The 23,717-nt window shown below is 63.8% G+C and overlaps 4 protein-coding genes across 8 annotated transcripts in view; 3 read left to right on the forward strand and 1 right to left on the reverse strand.

The window, feature by feature from the left end:
• Window positions 1–2,626, forward strand: part of SDK2 (sidekick cell adhesion molecule 2) — a 46,377-nt gene extending 43,751 nt beyond the window's left edge. For 2 of the 3 annotated variants that reach the window (XM_051797711.1, XM_051797713.1), the window contains one exon: window positions 1,272–1,732. In XM_051797711.1, coding sequence (XP_051653671.1) covers window positions 1,272–1,628 — 357 coding nt within the window. In that variant the 3' untranslated portion in view covers window positions 1,629–1,732. Of the gene's footprint in view, window positions 1–1,271 lie in introns of all 3 variants that reach the window. The other variant, XM_051797710.1, reaches the window with a different exon arrangement.
• A 4,908-nt stretch (window positions 2,627–7,534) lies between these two features.
• On the forward strand, window positions 7,535–14,623 carry CDC42EP4 (CDC42 effector protein 4). Of its 3 annotated transcripts, none has more exons than XM_051797750.1 (2): window positions 7,535–7,629; window positions 12,727–14,623. In XM_051797750.1, the coding sequence occupies exon 2, from the start codon at window positions 12,831–12,833 to the stop codon at window positions 13,746–13,748; it is 918 nt and encodes a 305-aa protein (XP_051653710.1). In that variant the 5' UTR covers window positions 7,535–7,629; window positions 12,727–12,830; the 3' UTR covers window positions 13,749–14,623. The 3 variants fall into 3 exon arrangements, with proteins under 3 accessions (XP_051653710.1, XP_051653711.1, XP_051653712.1); XM_051797751.1 differs by lacking the exon at window positions 7,535–7,629 and adding an exon at window positions 11,508–11,529; XM_051797752.1 differs by lacking the exon at window positions 7,535–7,629 and adding an exon at window positions 11,619–12,153.
• Window positions 14,624–16,282: 1,659 nt separating this feature from the next.
• Window positions 16,283–19,623, forward strand: CPSF4L (cleavage and polyadenylation specific factor 4 like). The gene is given in 8 exon segments (XM_051798076.1): window positions 16,283–16,320; window positions 16,921–17,109; window positions 17,167–17,300; window positions 17,558–17,710; window positions 17,991–18,086; window positions 18,351–18,444; window positions 18,747–18,816; window positions 19,555–19,623. Coding segments are annotated over 8 exon segments (843 nt in total).
• A 334-nt stretch (window positions 19,624–19,957) lies between these two features.
• On the reverse strand, window positions 19,958–23,707 carry CUNH17orf80 (chromosome unknown C17orf80 homolog). The gene is made up of 4 exons (XM_051797730.1): window positions 22,277–23,707; window positions 21,819–21,926; window positions 21,263–21,379; window positions 19,958–20,785 (listed from the first exon to the last, which is right to left on the reverse strand). Exons 1-4 carry the CDS (start codon window positions 23,655–23,657, stop codon window positions 20,757–20,759), a joined length of 1,635 nt encoding a protein of 544 aa, XP_051653690.1. The 5' UTR covers window positions 23,658–23,707; the 3' UTR covers window positions 19,958–20,756.
• Between the last annotated feature and the right edge of the window lie 10 nt (window positions 23,708–23,717).

The following is a 23,717-nucleotide window of genomic DNA, read 5'->3' on the forward strand; positions in this document are numbered from 1 at the left end:
ACGAGGCAGGTCCTGGTGCTCATTCGGGAATAGCAACGCTGCTCCTGCCCCGTCCTGCTTTTCAGGCAGCAGCATCCCCATGGCTTCGTGGCACGGAGCCTGAGCGAAGCTGGCCCAGCCCCCGGCCCGTGTGCTGGGGATGTGACACCGTGGGGGGCTCACGGGGCTGCTGGGGACAGGGGCTGGGGAACGGGAGGTCAGCAGGGCTGGGGGACTGTCCCACTGCCCGGTCGCTGGTGGCAACGTCCACGGCTCTGCCAAGTCCACAAAATGCCACCTTTGTCTTGTCCCGGAGCAACGGGCAGCTGTGGCCGGGCAGGAGCGTGGCCATGGGAGCTCCCCGGGCAGGCAGCCCCAGGGAGGCCATGGGAGCATCACCCCCGGGATGGATCCTGGGTGGCATCTCAAAAGACGAGGCTGACGCCCAGGGGAAGGGTCTGGGGGTCCCCGGGGCTGTCCCCAAGCAGGAGGGGACTGTCCCCAAGCAGGAGGGGTCTGTCCCCAGGGGGGCCCCCCCTCGCTGCCCACACCGGCTGTTTCCTTGGCAGATGCCAGCCCTGCTCCCTGCGGCCCGAGTGGGGCTCGAGTGGCTTTTGAGGAGCTGTGAAGAGCGGCGGGAGCTGGCGCTGGCGCGGGGCAGTTCCCACCGCCCTCAATGGGCCCTTTGTGCGCCGCCGGGGAAGCTGAATCCAATTACCGGCAGCGCCGAGGCAGAGCCCAAAAACACCCCTCCCGCCAGCCCGGGGGCATTGCAGCCTCGGGGGGGGCCAGGAACCTTTTGTATAAGGTTTTGTTTTGTTTTAGCAAGAGGCAGAAACCCCCCAGTGGTGCTGCTGCCATCCCAGCCTCTAAATACTTTTGGGATGTGCTCGCCAGCATTCCCAAAAGAGCGCTGGGAAAGCACCAGGAAAACAGTGGGAATCCCAGAATCATTTAGGTTGGAAAAGACCTCTGAGGTCATTGAGTCCACCCTGTGCCCGGTGCCCACCTTGTCCCCCAGCCCAGAGCACTGAGTGCCATGGCCAGGCTTTCCTTGGACACCTCCAGGGATGGGGACTCCAAACCTCCCTGGACAGCCCCTTCCAGTGCCTGACCACCCTTTCCATGGAGAAATTCCTCCTGATGTCGCAACTTGAGCTTCCCCTGGCGCAGCTTGAGGCCATGTCCTCCTGTCCTGTTGCTGGTTGCCTGGGAGATGAGACATTTGGGGCATTTTGGGGTTTGCAGCTGATGTCTCCACCCCCGCCTCACTCCCTCATCCTGTGTTTCAGGGCAGTGACAGCGAGTACGAGGTGGATCCCGGGCACCAGAAGGCCCATTCCTTTGTCAACCACTACATCAGCGACCCCACCTACTACAACTCGTGGCGGCGGCAGCAGAAGGGCATCTCCCGGGCACAGGCCTACAGCTACACCGAGAGCGACTCGGGGGAGCCCGACCACACCCCGCTCTCCAACAGCACCTCCACGCAGCAGGGCAGCCTCTTCCGTCCCAAAGCCAGCAGGACTCCCACCCCCCAGGCCCCCGCCAACCCCCCCAGCAGCCAGCCCGGGACCCTGTACCGCCCGCCCAGCAGCCTGGCCCCCGGCTCCAGAGCCCCCATCGCCGGGTTCTCGTCCTTCGTTTGATATTTAAATGGAAGCAAAAAAAAAAAAACAACACAACCACCAAACGGGAGAGGAAAAAAACATTGGGAAAAAAAAAAAAAAAAAGAAAAAAAAAAAAAGAAAAGCCCCAAGAAATGAAGAGGAAAAAAAAGCGGCGAGGGGGAGAAGAGGAGGAGGAAGGGGAGAGGCCGAAGGGCACCGAGGGGGAGCAGCCTCAGGCTCTGTGGCAGCGCTGGAGCAGGAAGTGCTGTCCCCAGGTTGGGGAGCAAACCCAGCTCCCCTCTTTGGCCAAAGCTTCTGCATCGTGGACTCCTCGGGTGAGGTGGGGCAGGGGGGCTCTGGGTGCACTGGACGTTGCCCTTGGCACCCACCGGGGCTGCCCTGGAGCTGCTGCTGGACTCGCTGGGATCCCCTGGGTGCTGGGGGCTGGGTGAGGGGCCCCTGCTGTGCCAAACCCCAGCCCTTCCACTTGTGGCTCCCCCGGGACGTGGGGACAAGCAGTGACACAGAGACCCCCGACTGTGGAGGGGAAGAGGAGCTCTGCTGATCTTCAAACCTCTGGACATGAACCCCCTGCTCTGGACCCACAAAGCCTTTGGGAGAAGGGGGCACCCCCTGTGCTGGGAACCCAGGGGACAATTAATTCCTTCCCTCGCTTGTGCCTGGCCCAGCACAGCCCCACAGGAGAACCCAGGACTTAAACCCCAGGAAAGCCCCGCTGGGGTGCACGTGGTGCTGAGTTCCCCCCGATTTTGCACCCCGGGGGATCTGGGGAGGACTCAAGTGGGGCAATACAGCAATTGTAGCCCCCCCTTGGCATTTCTGGTGGTTTGGGGCTTTTTAATGGGGTTTTGTGCAGAGGCCTGAGGGCATTTAGGGGTGGCAGTGCCCGGGGGGTCCATGGCCGTGGCCATTTTGGGGGTCTCTGCACAGCAAAGCCCCCGCAGTGCCTATGAGTGAGCCAGCACCAGCCCGGCAGGGCCACGGCGCCCGGGCTGAGCCGAGGGAAATGCCAATAAACAGCCTGAGGATCAGTGTGTCACCTCTCTGTCACCCTGCTATGCCGGAGAAAGGGCCAGCAGGATGTGTCTGTGTGTCCCACTGCCCCGCTGGGCTTGTGTCAGCCCCGGGGCACCAGGGAAGGACGTGGGCAAAAGGTGCCAGAGGTGCTGGGATGGAGCCCAGAAAGGTGCAGGGAGCTGTGGGGGCTGTGTCCTTGTGTTTCCACCCCAGTGGGATCTGTAGCTGCTGGGAAAGCCCCTGGAAGCCACGAGCCAGGACCCCAACCTGGTGTGGGCAAGGGGCTGCCAGGGGAGGGTTGTGCTTCTGGGGACTGGTCACCCAGACTGCAGCTCCCCCCGGACTGGGGAGAGTTGGGGTGCTGTGGTGGCCTCACTGCTGAGCCACAGCCACCATCTGTCCCCTCCTCGGTGCAGGGTGTCCCCAGCCAGCAGGAGCAGAGGGCATTGCTGGTGGGTGACTCATCTGACCAACTTGGGAGCTGGTGCTGAAGGCAGCACAGCACCCAGGGGTGCCTGTGCCCTTCCTGGGCAGCAAAGGGAGCCCCAACACTCCGCTGGTGGAGATGGTGACATGAGGGCAGAGCAGGGCCTGCGTTTGACTGGACAAATCCTGCTCCTCATTTGCAGCCCAACTCCAGCCCCAGGCATCCTGGCTTGTGCAAGAGGGACCTTCCTCCCACCGGGGCTGGGACATGGAGCTGACGGAGACACCGGGCAGAGCAGGTCTGGGGAGTTGAGCAGCACAGGCGAGTTCCCTGTGTGAGGGATGCTCCCTGTGCAAGGAATGCTCCCTGTGCAAGGAATGCTCCTTGTGCAAGGAATGCTTCTAGAGCAAGGGATGCTCCCTGTGCAAGGAATGCTTCTAGAGCAAGGGATGCTCCCTGTGCAAGGAATGCTTCTAGAGCAAGGGATGCTCCCTGTGCAAGGAATGCTTCTAGAGCAAGGGATGCACCTTGTGCAAGGGGTACCCCCTGTGCAAGGGACACTCCCTGTACGAGAGATGCTTCCTGTATGGGGGATGGTCCCTGTGAGGGATGATCCATGTACCAGGGATGCTCCCCATGGGAGGAGCACGTGCCAGCCCCTGGGAGCAGCACTGAGAAGGTCCCCAGACGTGTCCCCCATTGCAGGCACAGTGGGATGCAGGTCCCAGGGCCACCCGCGTGGGGTCTGCGTGTGCTTCCTGGCACAGGGGCAGAGCAGAGCCCAGGCCCCACTCACCTGCCCTGACCTGGAAGGTGGAAGGAGGGTGGAAGGAGGAGCTGGAGGTGCAGCCACATCCGCGGCAGGTTTGGCGCTGGCCCCGGGCCGGGAGGTGAAGCCACCGGCACTGCTGTGGCCACAGCACCAGGGCCCTGCGGCAGCGACAGCGGCCAAGGCGGGAGGAGCCCTTTGTGCTCGTGGGAAACCACGGCTGAGGGGTGGGATCCCACATCCCAGCATGGCAGTGAGTTGGCTCTCTGCTCCCCAGGGATGGTCTGGGAGCTGTGCAGGGCACAGAGCCCGGTTTGGGCGCAGCAGGGATGGGCTGGGTGCCAGTGGCACGGGCAGGGGCTCTTGCTCACCTGTGCTGCCTCAGTTTTCCCGTGGCACGGATGGAATGGGACCGAGCGGGCTGGCAGGGGAAGACACTGAGCACAGCCACCTGTCTGCCACCTTGGCTTTCACCACACCGCTGTCACAACCAGTGCCTCCCTCCAGGCAGGTGTGGGCTGCCCGTGCCCACCCCCAGTGCTGCCGGCACTGCCGGCTCTCCGAGCTGCTCCGTGCAGGGGGAGCTGTCGGCACCGATCAGTCCCCGGGGACTGAATTGGCCTTGACATCTCTCCCGGGCGCTGCTCCGCTGGCCTGCGGTTCCCCCAAGGGCAGAGCACCGCTCGCTGTCAGCGCTGGGGGAGCCAAAGGGGGGCACAGGGGACACGCTGCACCCCCAGACCTCTCTGGGCGGATGAGGCAGCACTGGAGTGGGACCTGCTCCCTGCCTCAGGTGCTACAGGGAGATGTTTATGTGCCAAAAACAGGGGCTGTGACCAGTAAAACTGGGCTGTGATTTATCTGAATTTCTTTGTTTTAGAAGCAGCCCTGCAGCCTGGGTTCTCCCTGTCCTCCAGATCTCTCTGGCTCCCTGCCAGCTCCTGGGGCAGAGCCAAGTGTGCCATGTCCCCACCTTTCCCTTGCCCTGGGCCATGGGGACAGGGACAGCCCCTCCTGCCACGCCGGGGGCCAGACGGGACTCGGCGCATCCTCAGAGCCCCACGTGCCTGGGGCACTGCACCATGCCAGGGGTGGCAGGGAGAGAAGAGCAGAGGACAGACCCAGGTCTGTGCACCCTGTCCCGCAGGTGGGGGTGCACCACACTGAAGGGGTCCCTGTGCCGAAGCTGTGCCAGGGTTTCCATGGGTGCTGCCAGCCACGGTGGGTCCCTGCAGAAGCCACGCTCCAGGTGGGATCATAGAATCGTAGGATGGTTTGGGTTGGAAGGGAACTTAAAGACCATCTTGTTCCAGCCTGGAACCCCAGATCTCCTGGGAGAAGCTGGGATGGCTGCATCCCATCCGGGTGATGGTTTCCTGGGTGGGTGGTGAGCTGTGGGAGCTCCTTCCCTGGCACCCAGAGAGAGTGTGCCAGCTGGGGAAGGCAGGGTGAACCTGCCCACTGCAGGCTCCGACCTGCACACTGCTCACCCCAGTGGCACCCCAAGAGTGCTGAGATGCCAGCAGTGAGCAGTACAACCTGCCAGGATTAGCTGGATAACTGCTCACCCTGCTCAGCCCTGGGCAAACGGTGGGGGGAAGGGGTGAAACCCCCCCGGCTGTGGGTGCAAACTGGTGTCTCTGGTGTTAGTGGGGCTGGTGGGGAGGCTTCTGGCAGCAGCCAGCGCTGGGCCGTGGGGCTGGAGGGATTTGGGGGAGCTGTGGGGGCAACGCCTCGTTCCTGGCACCCTGGGGTGTCCGAGGGCGATCCCCAGCACTGGGGCTCAGGGAAAGCACCCCGCTGGCTCGGCAGTGCCGGCAGACAAAGCTGGCAGGCGCTGATGGCAGGAGGAGGGGATGGAGCTGCTGGGAACTTGGGCGCTTCTCCCTGCCCTGCTTTTCAAAGCGCTTTTCAAGCCTTTTCTTTTTTCTTCCCTGCTTTCAAAAGCTGCTGAGAAGCAGCAAAAGGAACCGGCGGTGGCTGAGGAGGGCGGGAGCGCTGAGCTCCGTGATCCTGAGCCGCCCAGCACCCCGACCTGGCTGCCGCCTCCCCAGGGCCGGATCCAGCCCCGGGCTCTGCGTGGCTGAGGGAGCGTGGAGGGGGCCCGTCTCTCCCAGGCAGTTTTTCAAGTTGAGTGGGTGCCTGCTCTTCCCAGCCGGAGCCAGGCCAGCCCGCGGGAGCCTTCCCGGCGGCTCCCAGCAGCCGGTTGATGTTAATCCCTCCTGACTGCGCTGTCTCAGCCATCTCCCTGCTCCCGTGACAGCGTCAGGTGAGGCGAGCAGAGCTGCACCGGTGTCACACCAGCCTTCAACCCTGTCCCCATGCAAGTGGGTCGAGCTGCCGGTGGGGGCTCTGGCAAACCCTCCTCCTCTTCCTCACCCACCAAAAAACCACTGTTGCATCCAGCGGTGGCTCACAGGGCCCCCCGCTCAGCTGCAGGCTTTGCCTCTTGCCTCAGTTTCCCCACGCGGAAAGGAAGGAAAATAAAATTTGCCAAGCAAATGATTTGGGAAAATGGCACTGGAAGGAGCAGCATGGCCTGGGATGGAGGCAGCAGGCATGAGTGAGATGCTGCTGGGCACCCGGGCTGGGGGCAGAAGCTGTGCCCTGGGTACCAACCCCAGCATCTCTGCAGTGCCACACCCACCCTCAGTGCCCAGTGCAGTGCCAGCTCTGTGTGTAAGCCACTTCCCTTCCCACTGAGGGAAGTGTCAGCACCAGATGAGCCATCACAGTGCCCAGGGCTGCCCAGCCTGGTGCTGCCACCATGGGCCCCCAGACCGTGCTGCCGGGCCCAGGGAATGGAGCTCCTTGCACCGGTGACATGAGAGACCTTCAGACCTCACAGCGTCGTGTCCCAGCACTTGAGATCCCAGGGCTGCATGGCTGGAGCATCCCAGGACCCCATTCACCACCCCCTGCACCCCATCCTGGCTCCCTCCACAAAGACGCCAGATGCTCCGGAATATCCAAGAAACGCTGCATTAGGCAGGTTCGGGATAATCTCAGCTCTCCCGCCCCTTTTCTCCCACAAAGGTCTTGTCTTAATCCCCGCGAGCGAGCGGCTGTGCAGCCCAGCACTCTCCCTTTCAGCCCCTCACCAGCTCCGGGGGGCTGGGATGGTCACGGAATCCATCACCAGCACTGGGGGGGCCATGGAGCCCCTCCCCAGAGCCGGGGCGGCCACGGAATCCATCACCAGCTCCGGTGGGGCCGTGGAACCCAGAGAGAGCACCAGCACCGGAGGTCTGGAGTGGCCTTGGAGCCCCTGTCATCGTGTCTTGGCCACTGCCCACTCAAACCACCCATGGCCTGGAGGGACCCCACGGCCCCCTGAGGGGGATGGAGCAGTGGGGCTGGCTGGGAACAGGGAGACGAGGGCGGCGGAGGGGAGGTGTGGGTGCTGTAGCCCAGTGGGTGTCACAGTCACGATTGGAACGGTGGCATCCCTGCACCACGCCTAGGAGGGGCCGGGAGACCCCACTCACAACCCCCTCCGGGGGAAGCTTCCCGCGATCCCGCTCCCCCAGCGCATCCCCGCGGTGCCGGGACCCCACTCATGACCCCACTCATGTCCCCACTCCCGCGGGACCCCCTGAGCGAGGCCGCGTTGGGGACAAGGGTCACCCCCCCCGGCCCCCCGGCCCCCCGCCCCACTCGGGTTTGAATGGAGGGCGTGGGACAGCCCGTGACGTGGCGCGGCGCCATTGGCCCGGGCGGGGCGATGACATCACCGGCGCGGCGGGGGGGCTCCGTTCCGGCGCGGCGCGGCCATGGACCGGCGGCGGCGGGGCCCGGGCGAGCAGGTACGGGGGGGCCGGGGGCTCCGGGGGTCGGGCCGGCTCGGGGAGCCCCGGCTCGGCTCGGCTGGACCGGCTCGGCTGGACCCTGCTCGGGGGGAGGCAGCCGCGCTCGCTCGGCTATTGTCCGGTGAACGGGCGGGGTCCCCGGGGCTGCCCCGCTCCGGTACCGGGCAGGGGGGGCGGCGGTGGCCCCCCGCCTCAATTCCCGCGGGGCCGTGGGGTCTGTCCCGTGGCGCGGGTGGGGGAGAGGGTTAACAGGATGCGGAGCGGTGTTTGCCCGGAGTGGGGCACCGGCCCGGCACACCCCGCCCCGCCGGCCACCGGTGGCCGCTCGCCCGCGGCTCCGGCGAGCCCCGCGTGGGGCTGGCTGTGGTCGGAGCCGGCGGTGGTCGCGGCCGGGGCGGTGGCTACCCGCGGCCCGTCTCGGGAAGGTGGATCCTCCCCGTGCTGGAGCGGCTCCAGGGGCACCCCGGGGCTGGCCGGGGCTGGGCGCCGACGGGTGCTGAGTCAGAGCCGCCCGAAATCCCCGTCCCTCTCATCCCCCGGCGGCCCGGGACAGGGCTCGGGGTCCCGGCCGGCTCCCACCCTGCCCTGCTCCCAGTCCCTGCGCGACACACGCCGCTCCCATGGGTGCCCCGCAGAGAGGGACCTGCCCTGCTCTGCCAGCCCTGGGCACGGGACTGGCTCCCCACCTCGCTCCGGTGCCCCAGAGAGAGGGAGCTGCGCGGCTGTGCCAGCCCTGGGCGCGGAGCCGGCTCCCAAACGCGCTCCGGTGCCTGTGGAGCTGGGACTCAGTGGGCAGCGGCCGCTCGCGGGGCGCTGGACTCGTCCCACGCCGCCCCGGTTTGACCCCGGCGGCAGCAGCAGCGTTAAGTATGGATGTTTCCAAGCGCCGAATCTATGGATCAGGAGGGCTGTTTCAAAAGGAGTTGGGATCTATACAGTAGGGAAGCTGTTCCAAAGGGATCGTTAATGGGCTGGGTTAGAAACTGAGGCACAGCGTGCACTCTGCACCCCGGGACGGGGCTCTCTCCCCGGCCGAGCACACAGTAAACAAGTCTGTTTTGGACGCAGCTCCCTCGGAAACCGTGGAGCGATTCCAGCTGAGGTTTAGCCCCGGGGAGGCTCGGTGGATTTGGGTCTAGGGGTGCAGAGCGAGGCTGCCCTGAGCCCCCATCCCCGGGGGTCCGTGCCATGGGCTGCCCGGCCGCGGGGCTCCCTGCGCGGCCCCCCCGGCCAGCCCCGCTGCCGGCGGCGTTGTGCTGACCGTGCCGCTCTCTCCCTTTGTTCGCTGGGTTTTGTCCTGAGCACAAACAGCCGCCGCGGGCCCCCCGAGCCGGCTGCTGTGGGCTGCGGGCCCCCCGGCAGGTAGGGAGCCGTGGCCGCGCTGTGGGAAGTCTGCCTGTTTACTTCCCGTCCACCTCAGCGAAACCGCAGGAATTCGGAGCCCAGCGGAGGTCGGGAGGTCTGTTTAGTCCCGGTATCCTGTCGGACCCCGGCCAGCCCCTGTTGTTGTGAGAGAAGGAGCCAGGACCAGCGAGGAGATAACCTTTCCCCTCGGAAGAGTCCCCTCCTGGCTCTGGAGAGCCGCGGGCTGGTTCGTAGCCCCAAAGCAGGAGGATTTATGGTCCTGTGCGTGTTCTGGCGTGTCCTGCCAATAGTTCCTTGCTGAACTCTGGCTACCTCCTGGCTGTTGGCAGTCCCTCGGGGAGCGCTTCTCTGCTTTTGGCACTGGCGTGCTGGCGCTGGGGCGGTGAGTTCCCCAGCCTGGCGCTGCTCCGTGTGCCGAGAGCCCTGGCGAGAGCCGAGCTCTGCCTCCCGCCCGCCCCGTGTGCCATCTCGCCGTCCCTGCCTCTGATGCTCGCTGTCAGTTGCCTTTCAACTTCCAGAGGCTGCTCCGTGCATCCCACGGCTGAGCTGCAGCGGCGTCCCGATGCCAGGGACAGGACCAGACCTGTCACCGTGCCGGGGTGGAGACGGTCACCGGGGCGCCGGGGCTGCCCGCACTGACAGGACCGTCTGCCCCCAGGCCCTGGGAAGACTCGCTGGGGAGCCCGACCGAGGGTGTGACAGCGGCTTGGTCCCCTCCCGGGGCTGGCAGTGACAGGGTGTGATCCGTGCCCTGTCTCCAGCAGCCGTCTGCCAGGCTCCAACATCAAAGGGCCGCCTGTGCCGGATCCCCGAGGGGCAGCGCTTCCCAAAGTGGGGCTGAGCAGGCTCCGTGTCTTCCCTGCCCCCTGTGCGGGTTCTCCCTGGCCCTGGGCGGTGTGGGGGGCCCAACTGGCCCGGCCCAGCCCCTGCCCCAGCACCCGGCAGGGTGGGGAGAGCATCCTCTGATCTCGGGGCTGCAGGGACTGCAGAGCCTGGGGTGCTGTGCATGGCAAAGCTGGGGAGCTCGTTTGGAGCCGGCCGGGCCGGCCGGGATGCTTTCCTGGCTTGGCTTTCCCAGCCTGGGAGCAGGACGAGCCGGGGGCAGGACGCGTGGGAGCGTGGCTGGACTCGGCGTTTCCCCTGTGTGTGTGCACCCATTCCCTGCCCTCCTTCTTTGAGCCACTTGTCCCTCTGGTCCCCACGTGTGACTGGTGCTGAGCGGGATGAGATGGAGAGGATGGAGGAGGGGGTCTCATGGGAAGCCTGCACCATCAGGGTACATGGTCCTGTCCCACTTCCTCACTGGCTGCAGGATCCCACTGTTCTGCAAGCAGATACTCATTTACAGGGACAATTGTGTCCCTGGGCACCTGAGGCTCTCACTGCTCAGAGCTCATGCTAACAAAGGGCTCAGAGGGCAGGTGGGAAGCGGCACAGGGCTGTCAGTACACTTTATCCCTCTTTTCCTCAACCTGTGCTCGGAGGTCTCATCCCCTCCCCTTGCTCCAAAGCACTGCTGGGACTTGGCCGTGCTCTGGGCTCTCTGCCTCAGGATGGGCAGTGCTGCCAGGTGCCTGTGAAGTCTCTCGGGTTACCAGCAGCTTCCCCTGGTAGGTGGCTGGAGAGGCAGCGCCAGCGATGCCTGGCCTGGTTTCGTTTGTGAAAGCGCCGGCAGCGGGAATGTCACAGGATCCGCTCTCCCCGAGCGAGAGGAGGAGAAAAGGGCTCTGTGTGCTGCTCCCCTGGGCAGGACGGGGTGGGCAGCTGGGCTGTGCGGGCAGCAGAGCCCCACTGTGCTGCCATCACCCCTCGGGGTGAGCTGGGAGAGGAACATCGAGGGTGGGGGGAGATTTTGGCTGCTGTGAAAGAGCTTTGAGGGCAGGAGTGTTGAGGGGGGTGTGGTGCTGGTTTGGGGGCTGTGATGGTGATGGAGCTCTGCTGGCCGGGGCGGCTGTGCTCCGATGTCCCGCTCCAACCTCCCGGTGGCCCCTTTGGTGCGGCTTGCAAAGTATCTCACAAATGCTGAACTTGGCCCCGAAATCTAAATACGAGGCAGGGACAGTCCCCAGATGGCCTAAATCAGCAGCACGGTTGCCTGGCCCAGCTGGGGAGCTCGCCGGGAGTGTTTGTTTTATGGAAAACCAAAGGCTGGAGGAATGCCGGCCTGGAAGGAGACTTGGGAAGGGGAAGGCGTTCGTGCCGTGCACACGCGCTCAGCCGGGCAAGCGCCAGATCCTGCGAGGGAGCGGGTCCTGCTCAGGCTGGGCCTCTCTGGGGTGGTGGGATCCTGCACGGGGCTGGACAGGGAGTGTGGCCACGTGCCACCAGTGCCCTGCCCGGCCCCATATGGAAGCCATGCACGGAAGGGCTGGGCACCAGGACTTTGCACCCACTGGGGGTCAGAGTCCATCCTGCCCTGCCGCAGCCTGCCTGAGGTCCTGTTGCTCCTGCAGGGGACAGGGGGTGTCACAGGGTGGATTTGGGGAGGGACGGGGGGTGGAGCCCTCCCTTTGCCATGCTGGGAGCCGGGCGGTAGGTCCCGCGGCGCCCTGCGGTGTCCAGCTGAGCAGGGCTGGGGTGTGCTGGGACCCTCGCTGCCCGTGGGCTGTGGGGACAAGGCTGGCTTCCAGCCGACCCTGCGGAGCCATTCAGCTGCACCCTGGGGCTGGGTGGGCAGCGGGGGGATGTGGCCCCCGCCCCAGGCTCGCTCAGAGGACAGACGTGTCCGTCCCTTCCCCGTGCGTGTCACGGGGCCGCGGTGTCGCCGGCGGTGCCCGAAGGGAGGAAGCGGGCGGCCACAAGCCCTTCCTCCCCGGCAGCCCCTCCCGGGACCACCTGGGGCTGCCTGGCGCCATGGGAAGCGCGGGATGCGGTGACGTGGTCTGTGTCCTTGTCCCCTCCCGCGTGGCTGCGGGCGCTGGGCTGGACAGTGGGACCGAGGGGCCCGTGGGAAGGAGTAACGTGCCCGTGCACACCCCACCCCGCCGGAGCCCTCGTCATTTCTGTCACCTCTGAGTCACAGCCGTGACGATGAGGTGGCCGGGGAGGGTGGGGATGGTCACACATGGGCTCAGCGCCGGGGAGCAGTGAGGATGGAGGGGTTTGGGGTGCAGCAGGGCTGTGTCCCCATGTCCCCCTGCTGCCAAGCGTGAAGAGGTACCCGTGGGGTGCTTGTGTGTCCCCCTCCCCGGCTCCCCTTGTCCCCCTGCTCGGCGTGCGGTGCCTCCCGGGGGCTCTACGCCCTCCTCACACACTTCCTGCCGTCTGTTTCCAATTCCTTCTGGCGTCTGCTCCTTTCTGCTTTCTTCCAATTAAAAAAAAAAAATCCCAGGCATCTCCTCGGCGTGCGACTGGCGGAGGCTGGAGCTGCCGTGCCCCGCTCCGGCGGGCTGGGGCTGCACGGGGAGGGGACAGGGGTGCCCTGCATCCCTTTTGGTGCCCGTTCATGTGGGGCACAGGGGCAGGGATCATCCCAAAGGATCCCTTTGCCCAGATCTTTCTCCTGTGGGTGTCTGCTCCGTGGATAAGGTCTGGGACCCGCTTCAGGGGGTGTGGGGAGCTTGGGAGGGGTCAGAGGATGTGTTCCCCATGGAACAATGCCCCGTGTGGAGGCTATTCCTGAGGGAACCAAGCAGCTTGTGGGCATGGGGTCGCATTTTGCAGCTTGGCAGGGTGAAGGCCCGTCCATGTCCTCAAAGCCTGACCATGTCCCTCTGTCCTCTCCCCCAGGAGTGACCCGTCTGTGACGCCGGTGGGATCCCAGCCGTGGAGCCCCAGCTGTGAGCACCGGCGGGACACGGTGCAGCTCTGCCCAGCCTCCCCTCACCGCCACCATGCCGATCCTCAAGCAGCTCGTGTCCAACTCTGCCCACTCCAAGCGCCGCTCGCGGGCCGACCTGACGGCCGAGATGATCAGCGCGCCCCTGGGGGACTTCCGCCACACCATGCACGTGGGGCGCGCGGGGGACGCCTTCGGGGACACCTCCTTCCTCACCAGCAAGGCCGGGGAGCCGGTGCCGGAGGCGGGCGAGGAGCCGGGAGCCTCCAAGCCCAGCCTGCTGTCCCGCCGCTTCCGCAGCAGCAAGCGCTCGCAGTCGGTGACACGCGGCGACCGGCGGGACATGCTGGGCTCGCTGCGGGACTCGGCGCTCTTCGTCAAGAACGCCGTGTCCCTGCCCCAGCTCAACGAGAAGGAGGTGGACAGGAGCGCGGGGCAGCTGCCCAAGAGCCTCTCCTCCAGCCCCGTCAAGAAGCCCGAGGAGATGAGCCCCGAAGAGCAGCAGCGCCCGAACGGGGCGGCCGCGGGGCCGCTGAGCCCCAGCTTGGACGAGCGCGACTTCGGGGACATCACGGAGCTGCCCGTCGTGGTGGCCAAGGGCGGGGCGGGCATGAAGCACGCCGAGTCCATCATGTCCTTCCACATCGACCTGGGGCCCTCCATGCTCGGGGACGTCCTGAGCATCATGGATAAGGATCAGTGGGAGCAGGACGAAGACCCCGAGGCAGAGGAGAGCCACGAGGAGGAGGGGGAGGCCGCCCTGCCCGGCTCCCCGGTGGTGGCAGTGGTGGCCCCGCCGAGCCAGAGCCCAGCCCGTGGGCCCAGGGACAGCAGTCCAGCATCCAGCTGCACCTCGGGGCCCGAGGAGCGCAGCCCTGTCCCCAGGCCACCGAGCCAGCGGGGGGGGCCCCCAAAACGCCCCGACAGGGAGTTCTCGTTTGCTGATGAAGATGATGATGAGATACGAGTATAAAGGAGGGCGGCCGAGCTGAGGGTCTGGTTCTCACTGCGGTTCTTGGACATGGGGCTGAACACCCCGGTGCTGCAACGGTGGCACCAGGGAAGACGTGACTCCTCCCTCCTTCCCTCTCCCTGTGCCATGGCAGGACAGTGATCTGCTCCCAGGGCCAGTCTGCTCCCAGGGCTGGGGGCATTCCCGACATCTCTCAGCACTTCCTGGGAGGGGAAGGCAGACTCGGTTTTGGTTCTTTCTGTTGGACTTTGGATATTAGCTCTTCTCTCCTGCCCCCCTGCCCACGTAAAGCAATTTAGGATCCAACAAGACGAGCCTTTGGAGTTCTAGCCCCTGTAGTAATATATATATTTTTTCCTGCCGTACGGTTTTTACTGTTTTCTGATTTGTACTTAACTTTCTTTACTCTCGCTTTTGGTTTTAACGGAGGGGAGATTTCCCGTGAGGAAGAACTTGGCTCTGGAGCTCAGAGGTGGCCCAGGACTGTGGGCAGCTTCACCTCCTTGGGTTTCTTGTGGACTTTCTGCAGACCAAGAGCCTCCAGCCCTGTGCCAAGGCAGGTGCTCGGATGCATGGATGGATGGATGGATCCATCCCAGATGCTTGACCATCCAACCAGCCCGGGGGTCACAGGGATGCCCCCAGCCAGCCCAGGCACCGGCTGCTCCTGGGGGTGCTGATGGAAGCGTGGGTCTGTCCCCCCTGGGAGGAGCACCTGGAAGCCCCCTGAGCCAGGGAGCCCCGATGTCCCGGTGCTGTGGGGCCGGTGGGGCCGGGCAGTGCCAACACTGGGCTGGTGCAGGCAGCTGGAACAGGAGGTTTTATACCATGTATGTACAGATGCAAAGAATAAAAGGAAATGGTAGTGACTGCAATGGCCTGAGTTCCTGAGGGATGAGATCTGTGGGGACCTGCTCCCCAAGCAGGACCAGTTCCCTGTGCTGCCGCTGTCCCCGGCCCCTGTCCTGCTGCCTCCACCTTCGAGCCCGTCCCTGGCTGTGATCCTGTCCTGGCCGGAGTTTGGGCACCTGCAGTGGCTGTGCTTTCTCGGCCCACGGCGGGAGGAAGCGGGAGAGCTCCCGCTGGCCGGATCTGGCTCCGGGCTGGGCCCCTCTGGCCACACGGCTCCTGCCAAGGGACAGCTCTGCCAACTCTGCTCTGCCCCCAGCCCTGCTCCCTCCCTGCCAGCCAGGGAGGAGGGGAGGGTGATGGTGGGGCAGGACTGGCTGTCCCTGCTCCCACGGGCTGGGGGCCAGGGCTGGGGGTGCCCTGGGGGCTCCCGTCCCTGCAGGGTATCCATAGCCCTGGATGATCCTGGCATGGAGAGCAGGGCAGGTCACTCCCATTCCAGAGCCAGCTTCCCACAGCTCAGCCACTGGTGTAATGGGGCTGTGCCAGGACTGCCTTCCCATTCCAGCCCCAGAGCCCTTCCCAAGTGGGTGGAGAGCGTGGCTCTGCTGGGATTACCAGCCAGGACCTCCTCACCAGTGATGGAGAGGGAAGGATTTGGCCCCCCCAACATCTCCCAGCCCTAGGAAGGGCTGCATGCCCCAGTCCTCCCAAATGGATGTCCCCTGGTGAAGCCGGTGGGAGCGGGCAAGTGCTGCTCCACAGTGGGGACACAATGGGGTCCTGTGCGTGCTCTTGGCAGGACACAACACCCTGGGCAGGGGACATTGGGCCATTGTCTGGGACAGGGAGAACAACAGCAGCTGCAGCTGGTGGCTCTGAGCTCACCAGGCTGCCTCTGCCCCCATTGCCAGGGCACAGCCCCTGTCCTGTGCCAGGGTCCCACGTCCATCCCCCGAGCCCATGGTCCTGGTCGCTGTCCCCTGGGAGGTCACCAGGCTGCTGGGGGACTCGTGGCTCCTCCTGTCCCCAAGGGGTGCTCTGACACAAACCAGCAGGGCAGGGTGGCTCCCTGGGCTTTGCACCCTCTGCCAGGACCCCCTCGCTCCCCGGGGCTGTGGGGATGGGGGGGCCCTGGGGTGACCCTTCATGGGCTGCCTGTGACTGTCACTCGGCCACCCTGATCTTTGTGACACTTGTCAGCTCCAGGCTCCTGCTCGGCAGCGCTGCAGTACCACGAGCTGACGGGGCAGAAAGTGTGTGCTGGGCTGCTGAGCACACCCAGGACACGGCCCCACTCCACAGGACAGGGAGGAGGCCCTGGAACGGCATGAGCAAGCAGGGACAGGGGCAGCCCAACAGGACCTGGGCTAGTGGGGAGTAACACTGTTCCCCAGCAGCACTGCTGCCAGGCCAGCATCCTGCCAGTGCCTGCTGCAGGGGAGCACAGGCTGCACCCCCAACCTCCCAAAACCACCCACGGGCACGGCACGGGCTGGGACATCCCATCACACCCCCGGGGTGGGTCCAGGATGTGGCCACACGGGTGCTGGGTGGGTGCCGGGTGGGTGCCCAGCACCCTGCACGGGCAGCGCTCCAGCAGCGCTGGTCCAGTGCCTTTATCCCTAGTGACAGAATGGGAGCAGGGCTCCATCCCCATGTGTCAGCCCACGGCGCCCCAGGCGATGCACGGCCCCGGGAGCCGCGTGAGGAGGAGGACAGAGTGAGAGGGTAAATCCAGGGGCTGGGTGGGCTGTGCCGGGCGGGCTCCGGGAAGAGCCGTGGCCACGCCTGGAATGTGCCACTGGAGCCTGGCACACGTGGAAGCCCCCAGCCCAACAGCTGGGACTGGAGGGGCTTCTGAGCAGCCTGAGCTAGTGGAAGGTGTCCCTGCCCATGGCAGGGAGCGGAATGAGAGGAGCTTTAAGGTCCCTCCCAACCCAAACCATTCCATGATTCATCGGGATGCACAATGACCTGACTGCCCCTCCAGGAGCCCGGGCTCTGCCCTGCCAGGTGCTGGAGAGTGGGGCTGGTGCTGCTGTGCACCCAGAGCGTGCTCAACACACCCAGAGCACAACAGCACCCACACAGGATCCATCCCATGCTACGGGAATGCACAACTCCAGCACTCCAGCCCCGTTTGGCTCCACGTTTAAGGCCTCGGAGTGGGGGGTTAACCCAGCTCCTGGCCAGCCCCAGCTGGTTTTTCTGGAGCAAAAGCAGATGTGGGAGCAGGGAGGCAGGGAGGGGGATGGATGGGGCCGGGGGCTGAGCTCCTCAGCTGCAGCACCAGACAATCAGGGCTGCAAATTGGGATCAGATGTGGGCAGCTTCCCGCTCTAAATGGAGCGCTCCGGGCGGTTGCCTGGATTGGCTTTGCTCTGGCTGGGGAGGAGGAGGAAGAGGAGGGTTTCTGAGTGCTGCTGGGGCCCAGGGTGGCTGCAGGGACCCTCAGAGTGTGGTGCTCCCTTGGTAGAGCTGTGTTTTCCTTGGGCAGCCCCACTGCTGGGCCCTGTGAGCTCTGCTTCCCTGCCTCTTTCCCTGCTTCCTTCCCTGTCTGTGCCAGGCTGGAGGGGGCTCTTGCCGGAGTGGGGGTGATGCAGGAGTTGGTGGCTGGTGTGGAGAAGATCAGGTTTGACCTGGAGGCCGATGTGGAGCAGCAGCAAGGAGCTCGGCCCCTGCCCTTCCCGGGGGTGGACAGTAAGTTGGGGACAGGGTCCTGTCACAGCTCCCTGTGCTGGGGAGGGCTCAGACACCTCCAGGGCACCCAGACCTTGGCAGTGCCAGGTGAACTGAGCCCCAAGTGCCCAGTGAGTGCTTCAAACCTCCTCCACACCCAGGAAAGCTCCTGCTGGTGTGTCCCCCCGCGAGCTGGGGGTGCTGGGAGTTTCTGGGTGCAGGGAGGACTGGGAGGGCCGTGGGGGACAGGCTGGCTGTGACAGGGGTGCCATGGCCAGGCGTGCAGGGCCCCTCCAGGCGTGGCGGCGGGGCCAAGACCGCGGTGTGCAGGCACTGGCTGCGGGGGCTCTGCAAGAGGGGCGACGGCTGCGACTTCCTGCACGAGCACGACGCCACCGGGATGCCCGAGTGCTATTTCTACTCCAAGTTTGGTAGGTGCAGGACCAGGCTGTGCGCCCCGGAAAGCCTCTTCCCACCCCTCGCGGAGCCTGTCCCCTCCCAGCACTCGTGTCCCTCCGGGCTGGCCTCGAGCAAGTGCCTGATGCCACCTCCTGACTGCGGGAAGAAGTGCCACTGTCACCCTCCCGGGTGTTCCCCCTGTCCAAACCCGGGTGCTCTCAGGGCACCCCAGTTCCTCCCATCCAGCCCATCCCTGAGTGATTCCCGCTCTGTTTTGTTTATCCCACCTGTCCCACCCCTTGTTTCCCGCAGGCGAGTGCAGCAACAAGGACTGTCCCTTCCTGCACGTCGATGCCACCCCCAGCACCATGGGCTGTCCCTGGTACGACCGCGGGTTCTGCAGGCACGGTGAGCTGCTGGGACGGGGGAGGGTGGGCAGGGGCTGCCCGTGTGCCCACCGGTGATGTGGGGCCGGACCCCGCTGCTGGCACAACCTCCTGCCCCCTCTGAGGTGGTCGAGCCCCAGCGGGGTGACCCGTGGCGTGGCTGGGAGTGGGACAGGAACCCAGTGGGGGTTTGGGGCAGCAAAGAGTTCACCGGGGCTGCTGGGAAAGCTGAGCTCCCAAAATCCCGGTGTGACGTGTCCCTGCAAACCTCTGCTCTGCGTGGCAGGTCCCCGGTGCAAGTACAAGCACACGCGGAGGGTGATGTGTACCAACTACCTGGTGGGGTTCTGCCCAGAGGGACCCAAGTGCAAGTTCGTGCAGTACGTACTGGGCAGGCTGGGGGGGCCTGGAACACGGCTGGGGGGGACAGTTCCCTCTCTGAGGGGGCAGAGGTGGCCCTGTGGTCCTTGCAGGGTCAGGGATGAGGCTGCTTTGGGACCTGAACCGTTCTGGTCTCTCCCCACGCCCAACCAGGGTTTGCAGTGGGTGGGCAGGGAACAGTCCTGGTCCCCATGGGGGTGCCTGTACCAGCCCCAAGACATCCCTGAGAGGTTGTGGGAGCCACAGGAGGATCTGGGAGTACCACAGGAATTAACTGCCTGTCCTCTGTGTCCATTCCCAGCCTCAAGGCCGGGCTGATGACGAGCAGCACGGATCCCTCCAAGGTGAAGCCCTTTCCTCTGCGCATTGGGGTGATGCTCCAGCTGCCCCACAGCTCTTGTGGGACAGCAGCTGCCAACTGCCCCTCCTGCCCCATTCCCCCCAGGAAACTGGCTGTCCATGGGGGCTGGTACAGCAGGATCTGGCTGCTGGTGAGGAGAGGGGAGGCGAGGACATGCCATCCACAGAGCCACCTCCACGAGTTACACAGCACCTGGCAGCACATCTGTGGGACATCAGTGGCTGCCACCCGGGCCCACAGAGCCTGCTGGAACAAGGCACCTGCTCCAAGGTGAGTGTTTTTGGGAATGGGAGGGTTGGGAGCAGTGTTCTCCCCTTGGAGGGTGATGGTGAGGGACAGCATGTGGTGTGGGGACAGGCTCCCACAGTATGCCCAAAACAGCCTTTGTCTGGAAATATGCATTTTCCCTGGGTTTTTTTGGGCTCTGGAGTCTGTCCCTGGAGAGCTGGGGTGGGAACCAGCTGGGAAGGAGGGATCTAGTGGGATTGAAATAACCTGACTGCAAGGGGAGGGACTTGGGTGGTGATAAACCAGTGGGAGAGCCCCAGAGAGCAGAGAATCCCTCTGGGTCAGAGGTTTGGTGCAGCTGGAGGTCTTGGGGTGCTGTTTCCAGATGGGAGCTGTGCTGGAACATGGCACAGCTCCAGGAACCCACTCCCTGGGAAATGATGTGAAAATGAACACGTGGGGATGTGGCAGAGGGTTGATACAGCACAAATCCAATGCCTGCCTCTCCCTGTGCCCCCAGAGTGGACAGGTCAGTCCCTACACTGGTGAGAGTGGGAGGACTCAGCTGGAAATGCTGCTGGGGAAGTGACTGCAGTGGTCCCACACGGATCAGGGAAGGAGGACACCCTAAAACACGATGGAGATGGAGAGACAGCACCAGGGCAGCTGCTGGACTAGAAAAGCCAGTCAGGTTTGCTCAGCACCAGCTCACAATTTGCACAAGCAGCAGAGAAATCACTTAATGCAAGGAAAATTGGACTTCCCACAGCTGGCTCTGGACAGGCCGGGCCAGCAGCAGCAGCACCTCCAGGTTTGAAGGGACTGGCTTGTGCCAGGCCCTGGGCACAAGGGTGAGGGTGTGCTCATCCCCTGGGAAGGGGGCACAAAGCACCCTGTCTGAGATCACAGACCAAGCAGGAAAGGAAAATCCACAGAGGTTTTTATTGCTGGTGAGAGAATTTCTCATGAACCACCTCCGACACAGCACTACTGCACCTCGCTGAATAAAGAGCTCAGATCTTTAATTCTTGGCTTTATTTTTCATGCCTGCAACATGACCAACCCTTTCCCAGACATGTTTGGGAATGGCAGGCTCCAACTAGCACTCCTGTCTCCTTGTCTGTCTGATGCAGACACGGGTTTGCCCTTTGGGCACAACAACTCCTACAATGGATGTTTCTCCTCCAGAAATAGGGCACTGTGGTCTGAGCTGGTACTTTAGTGCCTTCCCAAAGGTTCTGACCAGTCCCACCAGTACAAGGGGTGAGTATAAACTGGGCTTTGCCGGGGGAATTTAAAGGGAATTGTTATTGGGATTGAAGCCCACCCTGCCACAAACCTCACTGCTACAGCATAATGTCAATTAATCTCTAATAACAGCTCAGGGCAGGAGCCTGTCCTGTGTCTGCCGTGCCAAAGCGAGGGATTTGGGATTCTGCAGACTCCAAGAGCTCTACTGCACACATGGATCTCTCAGGGGTAGCTGTAATGCTTCTTTATTTCTCTACTGAAAGCTCCCTGACCCACAGAGGGGTGACCACGGGCTGTCACTGTCACCCCTCTGCTGCACGAGGGCCCCTGCCAAGCAGCCCCCCACCTTCCAGCCCCTGTCCTGACAGCAAACAGGCCTCTGTGCTGGGAATCTGCTGGGACACTGGCTGTGAGCACTTCTGCTGCCTCCCAAGGAGCTGTGACCGTCCTGTGGGTGCTGCTCCAGCTCCTTCAGTGGTATTTACGCCAGCGGTGACGCTCTGGAAAAACAGGGAGAGAAACATTCCAGTGTCAGCACAAAGGGATGTTTGGGGGCCCCAGAGGTGGGCTCTGCCCAGTTCCTGATGAGTCTCACTATAGCTTCTCTGTGCATGAGCAAGGGGAAACCACCCCACCACCAGCAAAGCCCTTGTCACTTGTGAGGAAATCCAGGGAATGGGAGCTCTGTGTTGGAACATCTCCTCCCTCTGCTCTGTGCAGGGTTTCAAAGTGCTCCTGACATTCCTGGTGCTCCCCAGGGAGAAGCTGTGAGTAAGCAACTGTTATCACCACTTTTAGTGACTAAATTCCTCTGCTTCCCTCCAGAACCCTGCTCTCTCAGCTCTGATATTGGTCTTAAGTGTGAACTATTTAAATTATTCCAGAGCTTTAATTAACAGGAATGGTAAATAGACTTCCCAACTGCTGCAAGAGGGAGAGTGCCTGAAATAAGAGAGACCCCAAGCAGGAAATCTTACTGAAGTGCTGATAGTTCCAGCTGTAGCTGAGCAGGCAGTACCCAGTCAGGAGCATGGAGATCCCAGTGTGTCCCCCCCTCCTCACGTTCATGTATTTGGCATAATAACTGTTCCAGGCTGTTGGGAGACAAAGGAAAGGGACAAATCATGTGCTGGTCTTTGGAATTCTCTGGTTTCCGTGCAATTTTACAAAGCCAGAATGTTGGGTCTGTTCATTTATTTGCACAGAGGGCAGGGTTAGATGGGATACTGGGAAGGAATCCTTCCCTGGGAGGGTGGGGAGGCCCTGGCACAGGTTGCCCAGAGAAGCTGTGGCTGCCCCATCCCTGGAAGTGTCCAAGGCCAGGTTGGACAGGGCTTGGAGCAACCTGGAATAGTGGAAGGTGTCCCTGCCCATGGCAGGGGGTGGAACAAGATGAGCTTTAAGGTCCCTTCCAACCAAAATGATTCCATGATTTGCTGCTTTATTAAGACCCAGGGTGGCCACTTGGACAAGGCTGCAGCAACTAAATCAGGGGAGTGGGATGACTCTGCCCCAGAAGGCTGGAATTCTCACCTTTCTGCACTGCTCCAAGCAGTCCCTGGGGAGAGAAGTCGCAGGTGCTGATCCAGGAGTGCAGCTCCCCCAACCTCACCTCCATCAGGGGCCTCTCCGAGAGGGGACCTGGGGGATGACAGTCACAGTGGGCACAGGCAGGACAAGGTGTGGGGTGTTTGTGCTCCCTGTGCTGTGTGGGGAGCTGGGATCTGATGTGGGATTTGGGGTTGGAAGCAGAGAGGGAATTGTCTGTCCCGCAAAGTTTGGGCTCCAGCAGCCCAAACGTGCAAGAACCTGACTCCAACCTACACAAAAACATGAACTGTTGGTTTTGCAGGCTGGAGGAGGCACAGCTGACCTCCTTGGCTTCTCCCGGATCCCTTCCTGGACAAGCCCAGCAGGTCAGCATTCCCTACCCCTCCTCTCCCATTCCAACCTGACAGTGCAGCAAATCCCAGCACAGAGACTTTGGTTACCTCGGTGTCCCTCGGAGAAACTGCCCCTTGGTGCCTTCACTGTGATCCCCACATCTTCTTGGAAATGCTTCCCTGGAAAGATCCTCAGGCCCTCGTGCTCAGGATACAAGTCTGGAAACCACTCCAAGCCTGTGGCTCCTGCCCAGGTGCTCCTGCCAGAGGCCTGGGATGAACAGGTGGGCTGGAATTTGGAAGAGTGGAGCCAGGACTGGTGCAGGGCCAGCCCCGGGTCTCTCCCTGTGCCCAGGACGGGCTCGGACACTCCAACCATCTGCTCCCTGCTGTCCCTGAGCCTCTCCAGGCTGCTGAGCTCATTCTTGGATGGCCCTTCACTGTGACCTCCCAAACCCTCCGTCACTGACAGATGGAGGTTCTTGGGATGCAAATCAGACACAGGGGCTTTATATCCCACACCAACTTCCCGGTGCACCTGCTCCTCTCCTGCCATGGATTTGTCTGTTCTCTCCTGCTGAACGAGGTCACCGGGGCTATTTCTGCCCTCGGGGGGTTCTTCAAGTACTTTTGTTGCCTTTAAGCTGTTTTTTCCTCCCTTTTTGCTCCCGGGCACGCCCCTCACAGCCCCCAGGCTCTGAGTCTCCTTGTCTGTGGATTTTGGAGCGGTTTTGCCCCGCTGTGGGTGGGCAGCACGGCCGGGATCTGTCCCTTCTGCTGCTCCTGCCCCGCTCCTGGGCTTCTTCTCCCTGACCACCCTGGCGCGGTGCTTCTCGATCACCACCTTCACTCCATTCTCCAGCCTCTGGGGGACATCCTCCACCTCCTCGGGGAGCAGATCCAGGGCTCTGGCCACGTCCTGCACCGCGGGCTCCACATCCCGGCCGGTCCCGGGGGCGCCGAGACCCGGCCCGGGGTCGGTACCGGGGGCCGGGCCGGGGGTCGGTGCTGACCCCGGAGCGGTGGCGGGGGCCGGGCTCGTTTTCCTTTTCGCTCCCGCTCCCGGTGCCGATCCTGCTCCCGGTGCCGATGCCGAAGTGCTGGTGGGGGTCGGGAGGGGACCCGGGCTCGGTGCTGACCCCGGAGCAGTGGCGGGGGCCGGGCTCGTTCTCCTTTTCGCTCCCGATCCCAGTCCCGAAGAGCTGGCGGGGCCCGGGCGGGGACCTGGACTGGGTGCTGACCCCGGAGCAGTGGTGGGGGCCGGGCGGAGCCTCTCTCCCGGTCCCGATGCCGATCCAGGTGCTGGTGCCGGTGTCGATCCCGGTGCGCTGCCGGGGCCCGTGCGGAGGCTCGTTCCCGATCCCGTTCCCGATTCCGGTCCTTTCCGCGGGGCGGCCTTGCAGTGCGGGAGGTGGGTGCGGAGCCGCTTGAAGGCCCTGTGGCAGTGCGGGCACCGCTCCGTTCCCGGTCCCGGTCCCGGCTCCGCCATCACCCCCCCCCCCCCCCGGACCCGGGACCGGCGCGCGGCCGTGACGTCACAAAGGCGCGG

Source organism: Manacus candei, unplaced genomic scaffold (assembly GCF_025592945.1).
Source record: "Manacus candei isolate 608988 ecotype Guabito, Panama unplaced genomic scaffold, ASM2559294v1 h1tg000047l, whole genome shotgun sequence".
Classification (NCBI taxonomy): Eukaryota; Metazoa; Chordata; class Aves; order Passeriformes; family Pipridae; genus Manacus; species Manacus candei.